Below are 21,041 nucleotides of genomic sequence, written 5' to 3'. Positions count from 1 at the left end.
GTGAGAGCCTGCACTTTGGAAGCTCTACCGCTTTGACATAAACAAGCCCTGTCACCAATGCGTTGAGCGATTGCACCTCACAAGCGCCCCTGCATGGTTCAAACAGGCGACGATGACAGGGCGGCCGTTATGTTTGGATAAAAAAAATGGTGTGGCAGTACAGCCCGAGGGTCGTAGCCAAAGATGCGCTTGATCTAAGCCGCATGACGTTATGTTTGGTTTGTGTCGAAGCTCGCAATGGCAGGATAAAGTAACAGGAACTGTTTTTGCTGTCACGAACTCTTCAAAGGAACCGTTTGTGATACTCGTAAGGTAGCGTCTCATTTGCGTACATTACGCTGTGTCCTTTATGTTTTGGCATCCTGTTCAAATATGCACTGTTTTTCGGGACACATGAGTGGTACGCCTAACCGTTCCTGACATTTACAGTTAAACTTAACTTGCAAATGAGGCTTTTCTCTGTCACGTGATTAGTAGTGAAAGATGCGTGCGATTTATCAAGTGTGGTATATCCGTGACAGGTCCACTATCGACACCGTGCGTCGCACTTTAATGACAAATTCAGAGTTTCAGGCTTGGCCGTTTTCTCATTTTGGCTATAGTACAGAACCCGAGCTACCAACTGAAGTCCGGATAATAACGTATAGTAACAGTCTTTCAACCTTGGCATTCTTCTTCAACCACTTTTAGAAGGGCTTGGGATTATCCGTTGAATGGTTCGTAATATACGATGCTTTTCATTTGATATTGTCAGTTGATTACGAAAATGTTTTGTAGTCAGAGATGACTGGAGTGATGCGCATCAGAGTGGAGAATTTTGTGGTTGTTCTGCTAATGCACAGTGAAATCAGTCCAAACTGTTCTCTGGGACTAGAAACCACCATGATTGAACCACATGTTTAGCACCATTGGCGTTTTTAATCACTCAGGGACGCTGTTCACGAATTGGGTGAGGAATGCACTCCACCCACAAGGATCAATGTGCTAGGAAGCAGGAAGCACGAGGTCTGGGATACTGCCAGGTTGCCCAAGCCTAGACAGGGAAAGTCGAGGGACAGAGGTCGGGTTCGAACCACGGACCCTCGGGTCAGTAAATTCGCGCTCTAACCACTTGAACCATCTCCCCCAATGTGCTAAGGTCTGACTCATCCCCACTGTAATGTTTGCGTGCTCCTCCCCCAAGAAGCTGTCACACCATCGCCCGCTGTGCTTAACTGACAAGTTTGTAAGCAATTACCAGTCAACAGTCTTCCTGATATCTAAACACCCCTAGATTACACGGTACAGCAGCTAAACGACAGCCAAATGAATGTTTCTACGATTTTTCCCCTCACCATCTAGACCAAATGTTGATTGGGTTCATAACCTATGAAAAAGCAGCGTTTTAATTGGTACAGAGTGGTTCCATATGCAATCACCAGTCGAACCGTCAGCTTTGCCTTGCTAATTCCCCGCTTTTCTTCGTCGAGACTTAATGACACGTCCATTATCTCCGCACAGAAATGTAACTATGTTAGATTTCACTCCAAAAGCGTTCTTTATTGGTTGTACGTCCGCCGAATAGGACGTTCTCGTTGGAGGAATAAGCGTTCCCGATTTCCGTCCTGGTGAATTTCGTTCCCCCCAGTAGGTATTCCATTTTGGGAATGATCGAATGGGGATATTAATTTTGCGTGGCGTGTAAGCCTTACGGTTACATTCTTAATCAAACGAACAAGGTGATCACTCTCGTCGTCTTTTTTGCTCGAACAACCCTCCTCCTATCCTGGTGCAATCGTTCTGGTTGATCCACATCAGCATGAAGACTAAGCAGAATGGTTGCTCGAGGATTGAAGGATAAATTCTCAGATGGAAGCGATGTGAGCGCAAATGCCATAAATTCCACATTCACGTACAACGAAGTGGATAATATTTGAGAGTCGTTCGACCTGACGGTATGCGAACCCGGTCCAACTCACGTAGACTATTCTTTTGCCTGTAGAGCGAGAGCGTCAATCGGATTTAGTTGAACTAGAGACATGTTGTTGACAAGTCACATCGAACTATGGTTTTGGGAAAGGGTGGTATATTTATTTCATTTCGGTTGCACTTGCTGTGGCGTGGACAACTCTTTTAACCAGTGGTGTATCAAAAATCTGACCCAACACTGTCCGGTTGTCAATCATCCTGTCGAAGCTGTCATTCTCCTGTCTCGAATTCAACTGACTTTTCCCGTCTGAATGCACATGCTCCAAATGAATTTGGACGCCTCATTTCCATCTGAATATATAGCAGTCGTAGCCATCCAGATCTGACTGGGCAGTTTTTCTGCGTCGACGAATTGCCCTTTATGCTTTATTTTACTGGAGAAGCTCTCTTCTTCGGCATCCTGGTTCCCTTCCACCTTGCTTCCAATCAGCTGGACATGTTTCCGAATGGCGTCTGCCGTTTGCATGTTGACATGTTTAGTGCCGTTATTTTCATACGGACAAGTAAACGCATCTCCAATTCGTTTAAATGCTTGTGGCTATCGTCCTCTGATTACTTACTCCACCCCATGTTCGCGTGTTGTCTCACTGTTCTCTAACTAAGCATCCTAGTTACTCGTTTTGAGAAAGTTTATCAGACGGATGGTAGCCGTACGGTGAAAGCTATGCAGAAAATATCTAATTGTCATAAATATACTCAGGAAGTCCATGATTTGTTCTTGGAGTTCCAGAACCGCAATGCGACCCCTGGTCATCTAAGCACCTATTCGAAATGTCAGCGTGTGTGCATTGTGGCCTGAATCTGATTGTTGCGGTTTTCGTTAGGCATCCAATTTCGTACTATGGTCGCTGCTGTTTAGTTACTATTCCTTGCAGCGTCTCGAACCGGTTACTCTTCGTTAAACAAACAGGTTTTATTTCTTTTTCTAGTTGTTTTGGTTTCCTCTTTGACTTCGGCAACACCTGGGATTAATGTGAATGGCCGGCGGTTGGATACACAGATATAATGGTGTCAACTCCTGTCTTGGATTTGCAATTTTCAAATACACTTTAGGTACCCAGTTTGCACAGACCTTTCCTCATAGCAAAATCCAGCTGGAAAAAGGGTGAACGCCGATTACTCGTAATTGCGAAACAAATTTTATTGATAGCGCAAATTATATATGGCCGTGTAAACTGCATGTGAAATCAAACTGAGCCTGTATTACGGTGAATGCATGCGGTCGGTACTAACTCATAATTTTCAGATGGATATTTTGTAAACACTGGCTGCAAAAAGTAAAATCCAACGCTCAAGAAGCAGAGCTTGTTTTACAGATAGAATAGAGAACAGTATGTTGCTCTTTTGTCCTCTGCGATGTTTGGAGCTGGGATTCAGGAAGGCGATGTGTTGTGAATCGGTTTTCTGCAGGCGCGTTATCCATGTCCGCCGCCGTAACTGCACCATTCATCGCTTTCTTTGTCTGGCTTTATCGAAGTTTCCAACCTGTTCCATAGAACCTTGTTTTTGCCGACTAATGTCCTATCGACCGCTGGCACCCACTCATTTTGTCTGTGCAGAAAACAACATTATTTATGTTGAGCCGAAGCATGTTTTTACAATCTACATGCTCCCACTTGCTCACTGGTACCGCAGCCTCGTGCAATCGATAGAGAATTCGTAACATGTTTTCACCTAGATGAGTGTCCTGTTTCATTAGTATACACAGCTCTACTCGTACTGGCCTTCATTAGAATAAACGTGGCTGACCAAACTGAGATCACATTTGAGCTGACCAGTCTGTCTACATCCGTTCAATATGCGGTTGCTCAATTCGTGTGCGCCTTCAGCTACTTCACCACCAAGCCGCTTGGCTCCCAATTCTGTGTTTCACTCTTCAATCTCTTTTCCTTTGATTTTTTCCTGAGGCTCTGCATGTCGTGGTGTAACACACTAGCATGTATTTTCTACGGTGATCTCTCTGGATTTAGCGCACCAAGGCACACTTATACAGATCCATATGTGTGTGCATATGCATATCACTACCCAAGGTCCTGAGTTGTCAAGCTGCATGTAGTTTTGGGAGCTCCTGTTCTACGTGACACCACTTAGTCCTTGATTTACCACATCCCGTTAGCTATAGTACCCAATGAACTTTTGTCATTGTTTTTCAAAGGAGTACTTTAAATGTATATTTCGGATTAACGAAAGCCTTCAGTAAGCCAAGGACTCCTGTCTCGGGATCTGTCTTGTTTGAAGAACTGTTTCGGTATCCCCACTATTACCGAAAAGTGCACATTGGACGTCGGCCTCCAGAATACAAGTAGTGTGTTGGACTTGCTTAAGGAAAGTCGAACCGTTGTCTACTCGTGAGTTCATATGGCTACAGAGCAACAAGCAATTCCGGTGCATGCTTTAATCGGACATTCTATTGCAAGTTACTGGGCACTTTCCCATCGGCTCGCGTAACGGCAATTTTCTATTCGTGGTTATATCGTTTCACCACTGAAGTTGGACCATCGACCGTAACAATTACGAAGCTGTACTAAGCAGTTCGGCATACGTGGAAACTCTGGCTTGCTGCATTGCCGTACGGGATCGTTGGGTTTGAACTCATTTCACTCGGTCACATTCCACCCTACCGCGCTTGCATATTATGGGAGAACTAGGTCCAACAACACCAACCAATGTGCCGAGGACTTCAGATGAATCTGATAGGTTGTGGGTGGTTGTGGGCATTGTAAAATTAACATTCACTTCACTCTCGTTTGAATAGTCCAGTTCTGTCCTGCTGGGTCACCACCAGGTGGATTAGACACTGGACATAGCGTCAGTTCCCATTAGAGCTCATCAGCAGTGCATATCCGCGACCGTTCCAGGGCTTGAATTCCCGACATTTGATTAATTAAATGGGTTGTGCCATTTACCTGAATTTTGAAACGAATCACATAAGAAATCGGTTTCCACGTTAGGAGACTTTACGTTTGTTACTGCCGACTAACTACGTTTTCCTGGTCTATATGGACTAAGATTGGAAGTTTTTGTCTTCCTGCTAATCGTTTCTCCTTTGTTTCGTTTCGTTGTCAATCCTACTCAAATGGAAGCTGAAGAATAAGCACGAATTACCCATCTGTTGGGAGATGTGGGGAACGTCTGTTCTTTTTTTGTTTTCTNCTATCGGATTCTTCGTACAAACAGAATCTTTCTGTCCCCCTTCTGGGATTGAAATCATTCTCACCACGTCGCACGTGAGCAGAAGCCTACCAGGTTGTTGATCCTAGCATTAGTGAAGCTAACAGTTGCCATGGATTTAAGTAGTGAAGCAGACTGCCCCATCACTCATCAGCATGGCTATCTGGGCATTCAATGTCAGCCACACCTTATCCGCAATTTTCCAGTGTGCACTGAACAGAATTGTTGAACAAGTTTTAAAAAAGTCGAAGCAAATTTTCCGTGAAATTGATCGCACCCTCTTTTGCAATTCTCAGTTCAGCCCATTCTATCGGATACGCTTCAAACTCGTTTTATTTCTCCCATTCACCCTTCTCCCTCTATCTCTCATCGACCTTCAATGTTGCCATCTCTCGAACTATGATTACCTGTTCCGAGGGAAACCATCACCGTCTGTGGCATTTTGTGTGATAGTGTCACATTCGCTTAGCTCTTTGGGTGTGTATCACACGAGTCCGTTCGTCTTTAACAACATCAATAAGCCCAAACATGGTCTTGGCACAAGCGAGCATGGATCCGATAATGTCAGTGGCGATGGTTTGTGTGTGCCTGTGTCTTTCTGTGCGCTATCTGGTCGACCGTGTTCTTCTGTCTGGTATACAGTGTCCCAACAACGGTGGTCTTAGTGCACCCGTCTGGATGCAGGTAATGTGGAATGTCGATGATGTTTGGATTTGACTGGCGGGTTTCAAATGTATATGTTGTGGTACAGATTATTGAGTCAGGATATGGTTGCCACGTTACGCCAGTGAAATTCACCCTAGCCTGATTACCCTGGATATGGTAATGCTACCGCCTTCGTTTGTACTCCGCTTCCCAAACTGAATAATATACTACCTGTTCCTGTTTGTGAATTTCCTTATGGAGACGGATCCATCATTTTTGTTTCTCCTGCCTGTGGGGGGCTAAATTGGGTTGTAGAGTTTCCTTGAATGGGGATACCGTGTATGAGTGCACACCCACCTGCAGTTTCCGGAGTCGTTTAACTCGAAGGTGGCACTATAGGTTATCGTAATCCCGACGAGACGGCTCAGTGGTTAGAGCGCGAATTTACTGACCGGTAGGTCCGTGGTTCGAACCCGGACTCTGCTTCTGGACTTTCCCTGTCTAGGCTTGAACAACTTGCCAGTATCCCAGCCCCGTGCTTTCTTCGGGTGGCGTGGCAGCTAGGCGCCGAAAGGGTGCTACAGCTGTGCGATTATCCAACCGAATTCATATTACAGAAGTGACTCAAGGGATTGTTTTACTTCCTCTGATCCGCCGACTATAACCGCAGAGCAGAGTCAGTCATGGTAATTGAACGGTGGGACGTGTCGCTGGAAAAAGGGCTATATGATGTGTAAACTGTTAAGCGTAGCCGAATGGGTGAGCCAGCCACCTGTCAGTGAAGATTTCGTGTGTTCACTTTTCTAATCTGGTCATTGGTGGGAAGCTTAGATATAGTAAACAAGCCCAGAACTATCTTGACTACAATAGATACTGGAGAGCTCCGTCGTGCTGCTCCAAAAATCTGGTCTTCGTACTTTATGAGCCGTTGTTGGCCGAATGGTTGAAACACTTAGATGTAGATTCCAGCTTGTCTCCAATCCAACAATAGTGCTACGAGTAGGTCGCTTTCGTTTCTGCAACTGATGTTGATTACCACTCCGAAGTAGCTATTGCGGACTAACCGCACCACACCGTCCTGCAATTATACTCCCACTCGGAAGTAGACTTGTCCTTCCTTGTCGTGGCTTCTGCTTGGGAGGATTGCACACCAGGTTTTGGCTGACGCTGTTGCCTGTTGGCTACCATATCCATTCTGGTGCGCTGATTCTATGGTGTCTGTCAACTTACGCCAAAGGGTATCGTTCTTCGTTGCATTCACTTAAAACACTCGATATTGGACCACGTTATTTTCCAGTCATTGCACTCGCTAGTAGCCTCTAACACATTCTTGGTCCCAAAAACGTTAGTTTGATTCTACTTTGATGTCATAGTTCCTGTGCTGGACTGGTCCCTTAAACAAGGGTAACGAGAGCGGCACCACTTGTTCGCAAATGAGGCGATTTTTCATGATCCTGCAAATCGTAACAGTTGTGAATGCTTGTGAATTAGCCCTTGTTGCTTCAAGGTCACTGGTATCTTCCCTGACCTCTTTGATTCGTAATTTCAATATTCTTTGTCTCTGATCGCATACTGACGTTGTTGTTTTCACTCTACCTTGCTTCTCCAAAAAAGGTGAAGTATTTGATTACCTGGTGGCCCACGGGAAAATGAAAGAAGCGGATGCACGCATAAAGTTCCGACAGATTGTTTCTGCCGTGCAATACTGTCATCAGAAAATGGTCGTCCACCGGGATCTGAAGGTTTGTCTTACTTTCTTGCATTTATCGCATTGGTAGCACATAGCCAAAAGACACCTTGAACTGTGCCAACTTTGTTTTTGTATGATATAGAAGACAATGTTGATAGCTCTGTCCGTGTATTTTCATGATGAGGCTTGGCCACATGACGATCAGAGAAACTTTGTTGACCTGAGCATCAACGGGATGATTCGAAGTCGTGTTGTTGAATTTAAGATTCAATTTCACTGTTATACTGACAGGGTCACTGGGTTTCAAAAATTCTCCGTCGCTGTCGTGCATTCATGCCAATTTACTGCAACAAGAGCCTTTCAATTAAAAAAATGGCTGTAGGTCAGGTGAAAGGCAAGAAGGATTATTTTTGTTTTAATGGGAGACTCAGCCGAACCGCAGCTGAATCATTTGTTTATTATATTCTACTCAATATGCTACACAGTTGGCACGGTATCCGAGATACCTCGCTACACGTTCCAGACGAAACGCATTACTCACCAGGTTGCTAAAAGTTCCTGGAGAGATTCACCTGGTCTCCGGTTAAAACCAAATCAGTGTGCGAGTGAGTGTAATTGGGGTTTCAAATAAAGCATTCATTTGACGGAATCTCGGCGACCAAGTGGGCCAGAATAATGGCGGAACCGGCCGTTAGCTTTCGACAAGTTTTCAGCCACCCTGCGAGCAGTTTGTCCCATCATGAATGGTTAGTTTTCAACAAATACTATAAGTGATTCCAAGTACAATTATCGATTGAATGTAGTGGAACCGGAGTGACTTTCAAACCTGACGGCCGACAGAACTTGTTCTCCGTGTCTAATGGTTTACCAACGGACGAGCAGATTGGAATACAATACTGCCTCTGGTTAGTTGATCAGCCAGTAACATTGCTTGTGAATGTATGCACAATGTGAAACTGGCTTCTGGAGATATCACCTTGCAAGAATCGGGTAACGTCGTACGTAACCGACCAGATATTTGCAGATAATAAGACGAATCTAGAAGCCCGTAGCAAGTGTACAACTCTTAGTTGAGAGTTTAATGTGATTTGACGGACCACGCATGATTTTGCTGTATGTATTGTGGGATGATTGCTCACAATGACGGCCATCCACTACTGGTTTCCACCTGTCCCAATTCTATCAGGAAGCAGAGATAACTAAATTCTGTCTCTGGACAGTAATCTGTTCGAATTTCTACTTTTCACTGGTAGTCCTGACGACTATCATGAATCGTTAAAAAACCAGTTGCTGCAAACAAGTCATTAGACAAAGTTCATTCTGAAGGGTGTTCAAACTAGGCTTTAGATTATAAACGCAAATTTTACGTGTGCAACAATTTCATAGTCAGTGAAAACTTGACTAGTTACTTGATTCCTTTTATGTGTTCATCAAACTTGTTGAAACGGCCTAAGCCAACTGGTCACAAACCGTTGGGTTTTCGGGTTTTCCCCGAATGTCAGCGTGAGGGCGACTGTTGGCTTGCTCCGTTTTGGTAGCTAGCAGAGTGACCTGGAAGCATAACTGTGGTAACAAACACCTTCCTTCTGTAACCTTTCTTCGGAACGCCTCTGCGTTCCGCTCCAGTTCCAAACTACCTGACTTCGTACCCCAGCTAACAACTTAAACTTGTTTCAAAGTTGTCATCCGGTTAGCTCTGATTGTTTAACTTAGTGTGTAAAGTCGTCCTAGTTTCCAGTCGTGATGTATTGGTTTGCATATCTGCCGTACCCTCGGTTTCATGCACACGCATCTGATGTATGTCTGCATCCTGAGTTTCCGACTAGTAACCACTGGTCGTGAGTCACTTTGCACTTGGCGCGTTCTGTAACCGCTGTCTGTGTTCTTCTGTTTGCGCGCTACATGATTCATCCAGGTTGCTGTTTCTTTCAATGTAAAGCAGTGATAAATAATAGCCTCCTAACTTTGTTATTCTTCTAGTGCTCAGCTGCCGTGTAAACCGGAAGGAACTGGTGTATGGAAATGCTGTCAGATTACGCAACAACAAACAGAGAAAGGAAGGAATACCGGAATGTTTACAAGTCAGCGACACAGACAGTTGCTCGGGCCTAGCTTGTAAGCCCTCTAGGGCTCACCTTAGATTAGTCTCAGGTTTGCTGGGGACGGTTAATCTTACTTACTTTTCAGTCTCATTCCTACTCAGTATCGCCTTGTGGTTAGCTTTTGCCCGGTGAAGCCGTATTGAAGTTTTCTGTTGATAGGTGCAACTCAAAGATGCACAGGACTTTAAATTACTTTTTTTCTCATGTGCTTCTGAAGTACCAGTGAGTTGGAAGTGGTTTTCGATCTCACCGTTGAGCTTTGTATAAGCTATACGATTTTCACTGTCTCGTATCGGAGGAACAACATCGCGGAAAACCGGGTCAGTCTCCAGCACAGCAGTTTCTCCGTTACGGCTTCTCACTGCTTGTGGCGTACGCTCTGACGGACGTGGACCTAGCATTATTTGCTACCGTTGTTTGTCGATGAATGTACGGCCAAGCAATCGCGTCCAATACTTGTTCTGGCCGAAAATAACTCTTTATTCATTGGTCTGAACGCTTCACATAATTGGATCCGTGCTTCGCTTCTATGTGTGCGTGTGTCCGTGGAATTAACAACTTCTTCGGTAGAGCATTCCCGAATTTTTTCTAGATTTTTTCATACACCATCAGATCCAGGTCCCAAGGTTCCAATTGTACTACAGTAGGAAGAGGGTAGAAGGGTCGAAAAATGGAACCACTCAATTGTTAACTCGAATCCATCTTCATAAAAGAAACTACTCACAAAGTCGCTGAAAACTCTTCGACAGCCCACGACCGGTTTCGCCTTTCGTGGGGCTCATCGGGTAGGCACAGTCCCCGAGTTTCCGTCAACTGAATCATGAGGTGGCCTGTGTGCAGCACATTCAGTTGTAGAATATCATAAACGAGAGATTGAGTTGGGTCTCTCGTGAAAATCAAATTGATTTGCAAGTGAGTGTATTTCTTGAATACATCTTCCTCACCTATGTTCGCAAATCTCTTCAAAACCCCAAGGCATCTGGCTACACTCACGGATGTTCTAAACAGATGCGCGACGCTAACATTTCAGTCACTTGATTGTGTCTGTCCCACTTGACTGGGGCATCTCGGTTATTCTTTTAATATCACCACTAAGACCAAGTGATATATAGAGATTATCAAGTAATCAGCCTCGTGGATGTTGCCGCAAAGATCTTCGCTTTTCCAAAGTGCTGTGTACCGTAGCTAGAAATGACTTGCACCACCAGTCACTCTGTCGCGGATTACGAAACACTTGACCTAATTGTGGCACAGCCATTTGCTTTCTTGGCTTTCGCACTGGGTTTGACTTTTTCCGAGAGGTATGCCACACTTTCAGCTCTCATCATGTCTCACCACTCGCCAACAAAAGTTCCAGTTTCATTCTATTCCAAAAATGTGATTTTAGTTCACCTTTCATTGTAATCCTGGGGTGCTTCTTATCGCTGCTGTTCAACCTATCTGACTGGACGATGTATCTGGCACGTGGGTTACACCATAGCTTACAAAAACACCCAAATAGTTTAGATGTGAATCACTGTGTTACATTGTCTCACTTGGAGGAATGTGAGAGTCCTTAAAGTCATCCTGGATTCAATCAAGGGGTCGTCTGCTGGTGGCGAACGCTACTCCAAAAAGTATTCACAACATTTCGTTAATCGGTTTCTACGATCGTGTTTAACGTATAAGGGAAAAATACATTGTTCTTCATATCGATGTACGCAATGTGCGCCATGGGGCGAGATGCCTCAAGCGGTTAGAGCGCCAATTTACTGACCGGAAGGTTCATGGTTCGAACCCTGCCTCGGCATCTCGACTTCCCCCGTCTAGGCTTGGGCACTCTGGCAGTATCCAAGCCCTCGTGCTTCTTTGGGGTAGCATGACAGCTAAGCCCTGGAAGGGTATTACAGTTGAACGATTATTATTATTATTATTATTATTATTATTATTATTATTATTAATTTACGCCGTTTGGCGATTCTTGTAGACTTTGGAGACAGTCTTCTTAATTCTGCAGTTTGGCGGTCTCACCGTAAAGCACCCTCGCATTCGAAGTGTATGTATCCGAGAAACTTAACGGCTTGGCAGATTGCACACATGCTTGTCCAGCAAAAGATGCGTTTTTATCTTACAACCCAGGCAATTACTGCAGTTTCTGTGATTTCAACGGTTCACTCACGTTACCCGAATACCCGAAATCATGCTCCGGTAAAACGCAACAGCTCACTCATCATGTGCTGGGTGTCGCTGCTGTCTAGGGGGCTACGGGATATGGAATGGTTCGGTATCAACGTGGCACATGCTATTCGTTGCTGGGATCGTAACTGGATATCACGCTGCGTGCACTTGACCTCTGACTGCCGTTGTGAACTGTACCAGCACGAGTTTGTGCAAAGCCTAGTTATTTTTTCGCGAGCTTCAATCTCCGTAAGTTTAAATCAGTAAGCTAGCAGGGAGGTAAAGTATACCGCCATCTTCAAACTGGTACCCTGTTAGAACGAAGACAGTCTGTTTCAACTGACGATTGCGTGCATAGCGAGTGCCGTGGCTTACATAAAAACCGAGGACTTGGGTTTCTCTGCTTTTGTGCGAATTTCAAAGTTACAACACTATCTGATGTCCTTAGATGATCACTCTTCTTTGTATTCCACTCCACAGGCCGAAAATTTGCTGCTAGACGCTGACCTTAACATAAAAATAGCCGATTTCGGGTTCTCCAACTACTTTTCCACTTCGCAAAAGCTAGACACTTTCTGTGGGAGCCCTCCGTACGCAGCACCTGAATTGTTTCTCGGTCGGAAGTACGAAGGTCCTGAAGTAGATGTCTGGTCCCTCGGTGTCATTCTGTACACTCTCGTCAGTGGAACCCTACCGTTCGATGGAAAAAATTTGAAGGTGAGCTCGTAGGGTTGTCTGCTTGCTTACTCATCGGACGACTGATTCCAGATTGTCTGCGTAGTGTTAGTTAGTGATCCCGCTTCGGGTAACAGCTTGCTTTCAGTGTTGTTTCCAGCACGATTTTGTGTTTTATGAATAGTTTGAATATTTGACTTGTCATGCTTCTTCAGAGCTATTGTAGACTTCCACTATAAAAACGTTCTTCTCGTTGACTCCCCTAATCAGCTACCCTGTCGTACAGTATCACTGTCACAGTGTGTTGGCAGACTAGTATTCATGAGTACATTCATCACTTGCTTTTTTGGTGGTTGAAGAAATACCTACGAATCTTCGATTTCGATCGGTGCTACACGACAATGCGTCCATGCCCCACACGAACAGCGACCACCAATGTGTTAAGATACACCAGTTTATCCATTATCAGTATGTGGAATGGACGAACTCCGCGTCTGGAGATGTGATTTAGTTTACTGAAACAGATTGGTTCCTGGATGGGAGCAACCCCATGTTTGCGACCATTCTCTGCATAATTGCTTGCGGCCACATGGGTATCCCTATTGCAACACACTGGTCTCCACATGAACTGACTGCGGCCTACCAACGTGACGAACTTCACAAAACCCATTCAACATTACAAACGCCCATTATCAGAAGCCTATGGGGAGCGTTAATTTAAGGAACCCATCTTGTCCAGTTTCCGCTCGAACCAGATCACCCCATGAGCTCTCTTTCCGATTGACTTGCTACTTGGTGCTCGTTTCCCATTATCCGCTTATCATGAGATGGTCGCTTGGTTGTAGACACGTGCGTCCCAACTTTTACCTCAGTAACTGTTTTATCAATTGTCATGGCAGCTGAATTCATTTGCGTGGGCGACCCATTCACTGGCATTGATCACAACGCGTACTTCAGATCGATTATCCACGGGTCGTTTGTGGGTGCATGTGCGTATCCGTCGCCATAGAACACCGATGGCGCTACGTCTGTTGACAGGCGAGCGTGTGCGCACGCGCAGCTGTGCACCTTCAGTGTGGTTTTCTTTATCCCAAACTACACATGTCCAGCATTCCCCCGTTGTTGGCTGTTGTCCGAATAGTTGGCTTCCGTTCCGCCTTCTATTTTTCGCGTACGTGGACCTTTTATGCCTGAAATTCCTGCTGACTAGCCTTTTTTCGCACGTCCCGAGAGATCCGAATCCCGTTTTTTTACTGTGGTTTCCTTTTTTCCTCAGCCATTTGCACCTGTCGCCTTCTTCAGAATCTTTCACAGCACAATCTGTNAACCAGTTTTTTTTTACTGTGGTTTCCTTTTTTCCTCAGCCATTTGCACCTGTCGCCTTCTTCAGAATCTTTCACAGCACAATCTGTTCTGTCGCCCAATTCCATTTAAAAAAAGACAACATGTGGTTTGCATGCTAATCTTCTTTTTACTTGTCCTCCTTTCTACCCTCATTGTTCCCGTGAGCTTGTTTTCCTTCCACGTCTACCTGTACCAAATACTTATCTATCGATTTTCTTCATTCGTACACGAGGCACTGTCTGTTTCTTCCCTCATGTTCTTTGGAGAGGTTGTCAACCGTGTACAACCATTTCCCTATGCATAAGTGATTGTCCTTCATCCGGGTCCCACATTAGCCATGAGTCACTTTTGTGGGAGCACAACCGCCCTTCCACAAACTGAATACCCGACGGACACGTGGTATATGGCATGAGTGCAGTCGAAACCTTTTTGTGGACGTCTGTCTCAGCGCCTGCCCATTTATTTTTAGCTACCCATTGGAACGGTTATTTCCCGTGCACACTAAAGTCTCGTTTTTCATACCTATTCTAATCCACTACTTAACACATGGAAGAGACGGCGATTTGGGGCAAGGTACACATAATGTAAACGGGGTGGCAGAGGCCCTCAAGCGACACCCTACCACGCGACTTTTCGCTTATCGGGAGAGTGAGCCATCGCCTACGCGTAACAATGGCCATCTGTCGTATTCAGCAGTCTTTGAACAAACGGGATATAGGAAATTCGGTGCCTTATCTTCTTCCTCTGTTCGAGTGCATTGTACACAGTGGAACGAACACGTGTAAAACGTTGCTCGCAGTGCACATCACTTTCGCCTCTTCTTTGAAATGTCGATGAGCTGTGCGTCTTCCCTGCTTACCCTAGTGACTTTATTCGTCTTGGAGAAATTTACGATTTCAACCGGAGAATGACCGAGACATTGTTCAGGGTCGCGTAGTGTTTTGGAAATGTTTGCATCTAATTTGACAAGCTTAGCGACCAGTCACAAGGATTGTGACTCGTCAAAGTTCAACACGATCAAATTTATGAAGCTATGAGCCTATGTTGCTTCCTTCCATCTTCTGTCCTGTACTCAGTCTGATGTTAATAATTACGACCATGTATTCAGCAACACCAACATTAGGGACGTCCGTCGCGGGTTCCACTGTGTCTGCCACCGCCACGTGACTAGCACACTTCTTGATGGCCAAGTGCATATTGTATTCATCTATATTTATCTCATGTTGCTCCGTGTTTTTCCTTTTCGTAGTTTAACTTTGTCTACTTTCCAGTTTTATTCCTTGGAAAAGTTTCTCTCTCTCACGAACATTATGGGGTCGATCGGTGTCTGAAAGTGCACACCTTTGGGGCTTTACTTGCCTACATCATTTATCGTGCATCCTGTTGACAGGGTGTTTGAGATATCGTTGATCGACTTCAGCCTAATCCCGTATCCATTCTAAGGCACGCTATCCGTGGTCATGTCCAGTATACACTCAGTAACGACTGCAACCGGTAGTTGCGTAATCCCACAGTGCTTTTGCATTGCCAACCCTGCCTACACGTGTTGACATTCCCCCCATTACTTTCGTATGATTGACTGACGAAGGCATGGGCGTGTCCGCGCGCGTTGCCTACGTAACCTCGGACTTTTGTTTCCATTCTCACTTGCCTTCTTTCCGTCCATATGAAGGCTCGTTTTCTCGTTCATTGACTAGATCTTATCCATTTAATCATTAGTCACGTGTATGAGTCAAACCAAGAAAGGTGTGGTCTATTCAAACTTTTGGTTACCTGCCATTCTATATGTCTGCTTATCTGGATGGACACCCTTCGTTCGTTAAAATGTTTTCTTACAATTATCTCTGGACTTCGGTTGACACTTTCTGCAGCAAATCAATTATTGTTCGGTTGACTGTGGGTATTATCACCACCCACAAAACATGCTCAATGTTTACTCATGGTTGTAATTGTCCCAACGGGTTGATTATGTTTCGGGTCTTACTCAAAATTGACGGAACTACGCCACCCATGGCAATATATCCCGGTTTAGCTGTGTCGCAGTGTTCCAACTTCTCTAGTATCGTCCATGCAAAATGATGGGCTAATAAAAATGGAGGTGTGATCGTGCTTAATCTTTTCCTCAAGTGAAGCACATTACAAGTGCCGACGCATGAACTTGTGAGCTTGAATCTTCGCTAGAATGGAGGCAAATCTTCTTCTATTTTTATGGGAAACACCAGTCACTTCGCACTTTAATACCATACGTTGCTCAAAATGGAATAACAAGGTCTGCTAATATCACCGCTCACCAGCGCTGGTCATCCTTCAGCTAGGCCTGTACAGCTTTGTTACAGAGTCAGCTACGGGATGTGCGCAATACCAGTGCGGATTTATGTAGCTTGATATACGAAACACATATCAATAAGATAAAGAAAAGGGATACACTAAATCACAACTCAAATCACTGCCTCATAGTGCATATAAAGCAGATTTGAGGTAGAAGTAAAGAAAAGCGTTCAGACAAACAAGAATCTATCCACGAAGAATGGCTTGCGTCTCCATAGGCTAGGGCGCTGGACACGACCAAACAGTCGGTAATATGCAAAAGGTTGTCTGGTTGCCCGGACAACGTATGAAACGTGCTCTAGGCACACACACGTGACGAGCTGTTGCTACCCATTATTCAACTTGACCTATATAACGGTAGTTACAGAAAATCTCCTTTAGCACCTTCATAGACTTCACGCCTCGGAACATCCAGGACGGTAAGGCGGGGCTTTACTGAAGCAGATGGCAACAGCGTAGCAGTTGGGCAGAATCGTTATTAAGCCGGACCCAGAATATACCCATGTAACCATCTGTACTTAGTCATGATCCGATTTGATTCCGTTCACACAATGATTCTTGGAAGTCACTTCGAACACCACCGCGGCCTTAGCGCATCGAATTACTCAGTGTATAACAGCTTTGATGGTACCTTTCTGTCTTGCATGCTTCAGCCGTCGAGATTGGCGGTCATTAAATTGGCGAACTCGAGTTTTCATCATTTCTCTCCATGCCGTTCTGTTCTGTGTTTCCGTTTCCCACTTCACGACTAGAGTATCCAGATATCGAAGCTTCCATCAGAATTCCATTTCTTCGTATTCAGTTAACCATGTGGAAGCTGACTCAGAACCCTTTTCATGTAGATTAATCAAACGCGTTCCAGCCAGTGGTTGAACGTGATCGTGAACAGTCCTGTGAGCACCAATTGTCCGCCTCAGGCATGCGAATGCTGCTAAAGTATCGGAGTTTGTGCCACCCCATAGTCTGTGTTTCAACGCCATGCAAGAGAGCATAGAGGTTCATCACCGTCTATATGTGCAGGTTGGACTCCATTAACAGGCTCCGTTCCCCCTACACCCAATTCTCGGGTTTACCGAAATTCACGCTGGCCTTTATAACATGGAATCTTAGGTCAAAGCCAAAGTGTGCTTTCGAGGCAGTGGAGGTCTGTGCAGTTATCTGCAAACTTCATTGCAGTCTCGATGTGCGATGGATTGTCGCGAACTCCAAGCCCTGTAGATTGGTGCAGAACAAAAGTCTTCTTGCGTTTTTACTCTGACCGAACTGCGCAGTAGCTGTCGCAAACTTCTTGGCTAGGTGCTGCGGCCCAGCATGTGTGTGCTTCAAACAAGAGTATACGAACCTCGGTCTGATAAACCAGAATCGTCTCATCCACGACAGTTTTCAGGTTTTTTGTTGCGTTTCCTGGACAGACGTTGGAAACTCCTGCTTAGTTACAAAGCTTCATCCTTCGTATTCCAGTGCTAGTAGGCGAGTCGTTTTCTAGTCCAAAGTAAATCCGCTGACGATGGAAGGTGCTTGATGTATATGTATGATTGCTTATTTTTTGGTTGAATCAATGGGCCAGATTCTTTATGTAGTTGATCACGATGAGGATTCAATCCAGCGCACAATATCACTCGATGCTGTGACACCCAGAATCACCGGGTTAGTAATCATCCGTTGTATGAAACTTCTGAACCTCCGGGGGGAGTCGAACCCGTTACCAGTGGTAAGTACGAGGGAACACTGCCACCACACTTGACTTGTCGCACAGCAATGTGAATAACCTGTATCCGAAGAGAACAAAGCGCCATTCTTCCCCAACCCACGGAGTTCTTGCGATCCAACGTTAACTGGGTCCGCAAGTGACAGCTTCACAACGGAACAATTTCCTTTCTGAGCAGCCTATTTTGGTTTGGTACGTAGGGAGACGTTTTTAGAGTTTCATTCCGTGATTTCCCCCGAAAGACAAATTCAACCCACTGGTCTGCCTGAGTTAACTGATTTGTTTGTAATTTACAGGTGAAACTCGGGCAAACTCTGTAGAGAATGCTTATGGACACCAAGTCCACACCATAAATTCACTATTATACCTACCAACCGTTTGGCGTCCAATTCAATGGTATGGACTTTCATTCTCGACTTCAGGCGATCAGTCCTTTTACACCCATCTAGTGAGCCCTAATTACTGCGAGACGCACGGTGCACGCACGTCATATCTGAGCCGTGACTAAAGCTCCAAGCTCATCAACTTGGTTTTCACTATGTCCTTCGTGACACTCTTAAAATCGGTGGATGTTAACACCATTAATAATCTGGTTTCCTAGTGAATTCGGCATTCAAGTTTGATCCGGCCTATCCATTTGGTCGATAATTTTCTTTTCCGTTACACCTAGTCAAATACTTTCCATCTGGCTGTTTCCCTCGCTCTTGATTTTCAAGTACAAGAACACTTGCGGTCAAAAAATGTTTCCCAGAGATGCATTACTGTTAAGTATATTCCGTGGCTTTTTAAAGTTGTTTGTAGTGAAGGAAACAATAGCTCTTACATGTGCGTCACTTTTCCCATAGGCCTCTATTTCCTAACCGTATCCAGTGGATTTCTTTCCCGCTGTCATTCTTCCCATCGCAGTGCCTTAACATCAGTCTGTCGGACACAGTTCATCTGTCCCCAGTCTTGTAAACAAGATTATCTTGCTCAGATTAATGTAGAAACTAACTAGTTCCATTCTGTTCGTTCGTTGGTATATGATTCGCCTGTTCTGCTGAACAGATGGCTTCACAACTGCTGGAGCGAGAATTCGCTGTTTATTTTGGCAACTTACCATTGAAAGTTGACTGTTCCTGCCGGTTAGGGTTGGTTGCGCATTGTCAAATCACAAGGCTTGAATTTTGACAGCCGTCTAGCCACTCGATCCGCATGCAGAGCGATTTAGCTTGAACTCTGTGTTGTTTGCGAAATGCTGTGGAAGCGTACGAGTATACACTAAGCGTTCGTTTGAGTTCATCACATCCAGTGTCTTAAGGCAAGAATACATTCCGCATTGCTCTTCAGTTTTGCTATTGAGGTGCTACTTGAAACTTCCCTGCGTGCTTCTGAAACCTCGGGTATCGAAATTCTCCTGGAGCGTCCGCTCATAGACACTGAGTATACGGACGATATTTCCCCCTTTGGTTCGGATCCTCCGAAGATGCAAAAGATTTTAAAGTTTTTTGAGTAATTATGCTGCATGGTTTGATATGCATGTCACACCTGTGAAGTATAAAGTGCTGCTACAATGCTGAATGGGATCAAACCAAACCCCATGCTTGCAGGTGAACCAATGGATGTAGCAGATAGGTTTGTTTACCTGAACAGTTGGATACGTTCTGATGAACCGTCTAAGGACGATTTTGTTTTTTGAATCGAGAAGGCCAAAGCAACTTTGCCAACCTTCGATATCTCTGGTTTAAGCGTGATGTCTGTTTGTTTGTCAAGAGCTGAGTGTGATTTCTGATAGTGAGATCCATGCTGCTTTATGGATCAGAAACACGATCTTTACGCGCAGAGTATGTGCGAAATCTGTCAGTGTTTAAACACTGGCGTCTCCGAAACATTGGCCTAGTCTAGTGGGAACGTCGGATTGGCAGTGCTGAGGCACGCCAGACGGTTTTAAGAAAAATGCAACTTTCTCAGAATGAATTAGTTACCCACGCTTCGTAGGCCACGCCGGTTAGGACCATCTGCCCCGAAGATCTCTTTCTGCAAATCTCTCTGTCGAGAGGAAGCGACCGAGAGGTGGACAGTCTATGACCTGGGATAAAGTGTGATCTCTTTCTGCAAATCTCTCTGTCGAGAGGAAGCGACCGAGAGGTGGACAGTCTATGACCTGGGAATAAAGTGTGAAAACACTCGGTCGAGTAGGTAACTTCCGCCATCCTGGTTGGGGATCCCGGTACAACTTACCAACGATTAGTGATACTGTCAGACATAGCTCAGTCACACAGTCAATGGTGCCTTTGCATCAAAGCCATCGTATGCAATCCGTAGCTGTCGAGTCTCCCCAACTAATTGATCATTCCATTGCCTCAAATGCATGATTCTATCTGCCACGCTCCCCTTTGTTGCGGCGTCCCAAACAGCAGTGGCGGGAACCAACTTAACCTTGGCACGTGACTTACAGTTGGTAAACGGAACCAAACTGGTTCTGTGTTCTCTCTTTTGGATAGATTAAGCTGCTTTAAAAATGTGGATAGATAATGATTAGTTAGAAGTATTGATTTTGCCGTGAAATCGCTTAGACCCTCGGAAGAACGTGTCTAGATAAACAAGTTCGTTGGTCTGGGCCGTAATGGTGTGTAAACGAGCCACTTTCAGACGTTCCTTTTTATTTTTGGTGATATTAAACAAATGTTTACTTAGCAGACAAGGCTACTTCCGACAGGTGATCAGGTGACTCTTATCGATTCAGTAAGACCACCTGGATTGTTGGTCAACTGAATGGATGCGCCAAGGTAGTCATGTATATAGGCAGGGCACGTCCGTCTGGTGTGATTAATAACATCTCCATCATACCTCAGTCAAGAGGACTGTTTGGAATGTTAAACTGTTGAACGTCGGCAAAACGCCGAAAAGATTAAATGATATGAACCGGTGGTTGTCCGTCTTTCTTGCGCGTCCTATCTACTCAAACCCTCTGGTTCCATATCAGCTATAAGATACAGGTCTTTGTGATGGGCAGTTATCAACTAAGTCAGTGTGTACATTTATCCCGGATTTTTTAAACTGCAGTAATAACAGTCGTGACTCAGGTAGGGCGAACGTAAACTAGACATGCGTTCGTTCCTCCCCCTCATCCAACACAAACCCCGATTTTGCACACTTGGTCCTCTAGATGTTGAGTGATTCTGAAGCAATGGCTCGAGATATGAAATTGACTGGATTTGCACTTAATCCCACAGTTGAACTCTACCAGCTAGACTGGATTCCGGTAATCCCT

The 21,041-nt window shown here is 44.9% G+C and overlaps 2 protein-coding genes across 2 annotated transcripts in view; one reads left to right on the top strand and one right to left on the bottom strand.

Annotated features, from left to right (window-relative positions):
* T265_02282 (hypothetical protein) overlaps positions 1 to 21,041 on the top strand; it is a gene marked incomplete at both ends in the record, with an annotated part of 104,314 nt that overhangs the window by 37,410 nt on the left and 45,863 nt on the right. The window contains 2 exons of the mRNA XM_009166486.1: positions 7,399 to 7,526; positions 12,214 to 12,450. Of these exons, the coding sequence (XP_009164750.1) occupies positions 7,399 to 7,526; positions 12,214 to 12,450 (365 nt within the window). The remainder of the gene's footprint in view (positions 1 to 7,398; positions 7,527 to 12,213; positions 12,451 to 21,041) is intronic.
* T265_02280 (hypothetical protein) lies at positions 2,198 to 2,434 on the bottom strand (the record flags this gene model as incomplete). Its single annotated transcript, XM_009166484.1, has 1 exon — positions 2,198 to 2,434. One exon carries the CDS (start codon positions 2,432 to 2,434, stop codon positions 2,198 to 2,200), a length of 237 nt encoding a protein of 78 aa, XP_009164748.1.

Source organism: Opisthorchis viverrini, assembly GCF_000715545.1.
Source record: "Opisthorchis viverrini unplaced genomic scaffold opera_v5_26, whole genome shotgun sequence".
Lineage (NCBI taxonomy): Eukaryota > Metazoa > Platyhelminthes > Trematoda > Opisthorchiida > Opisthorchiidae > Opisthorchis > Opisthorchis viverrini.
Note: the sequence above shows the minus strand (reverse complement) of the source record. Positions and strands in the feature narration are given on the sequence as shown.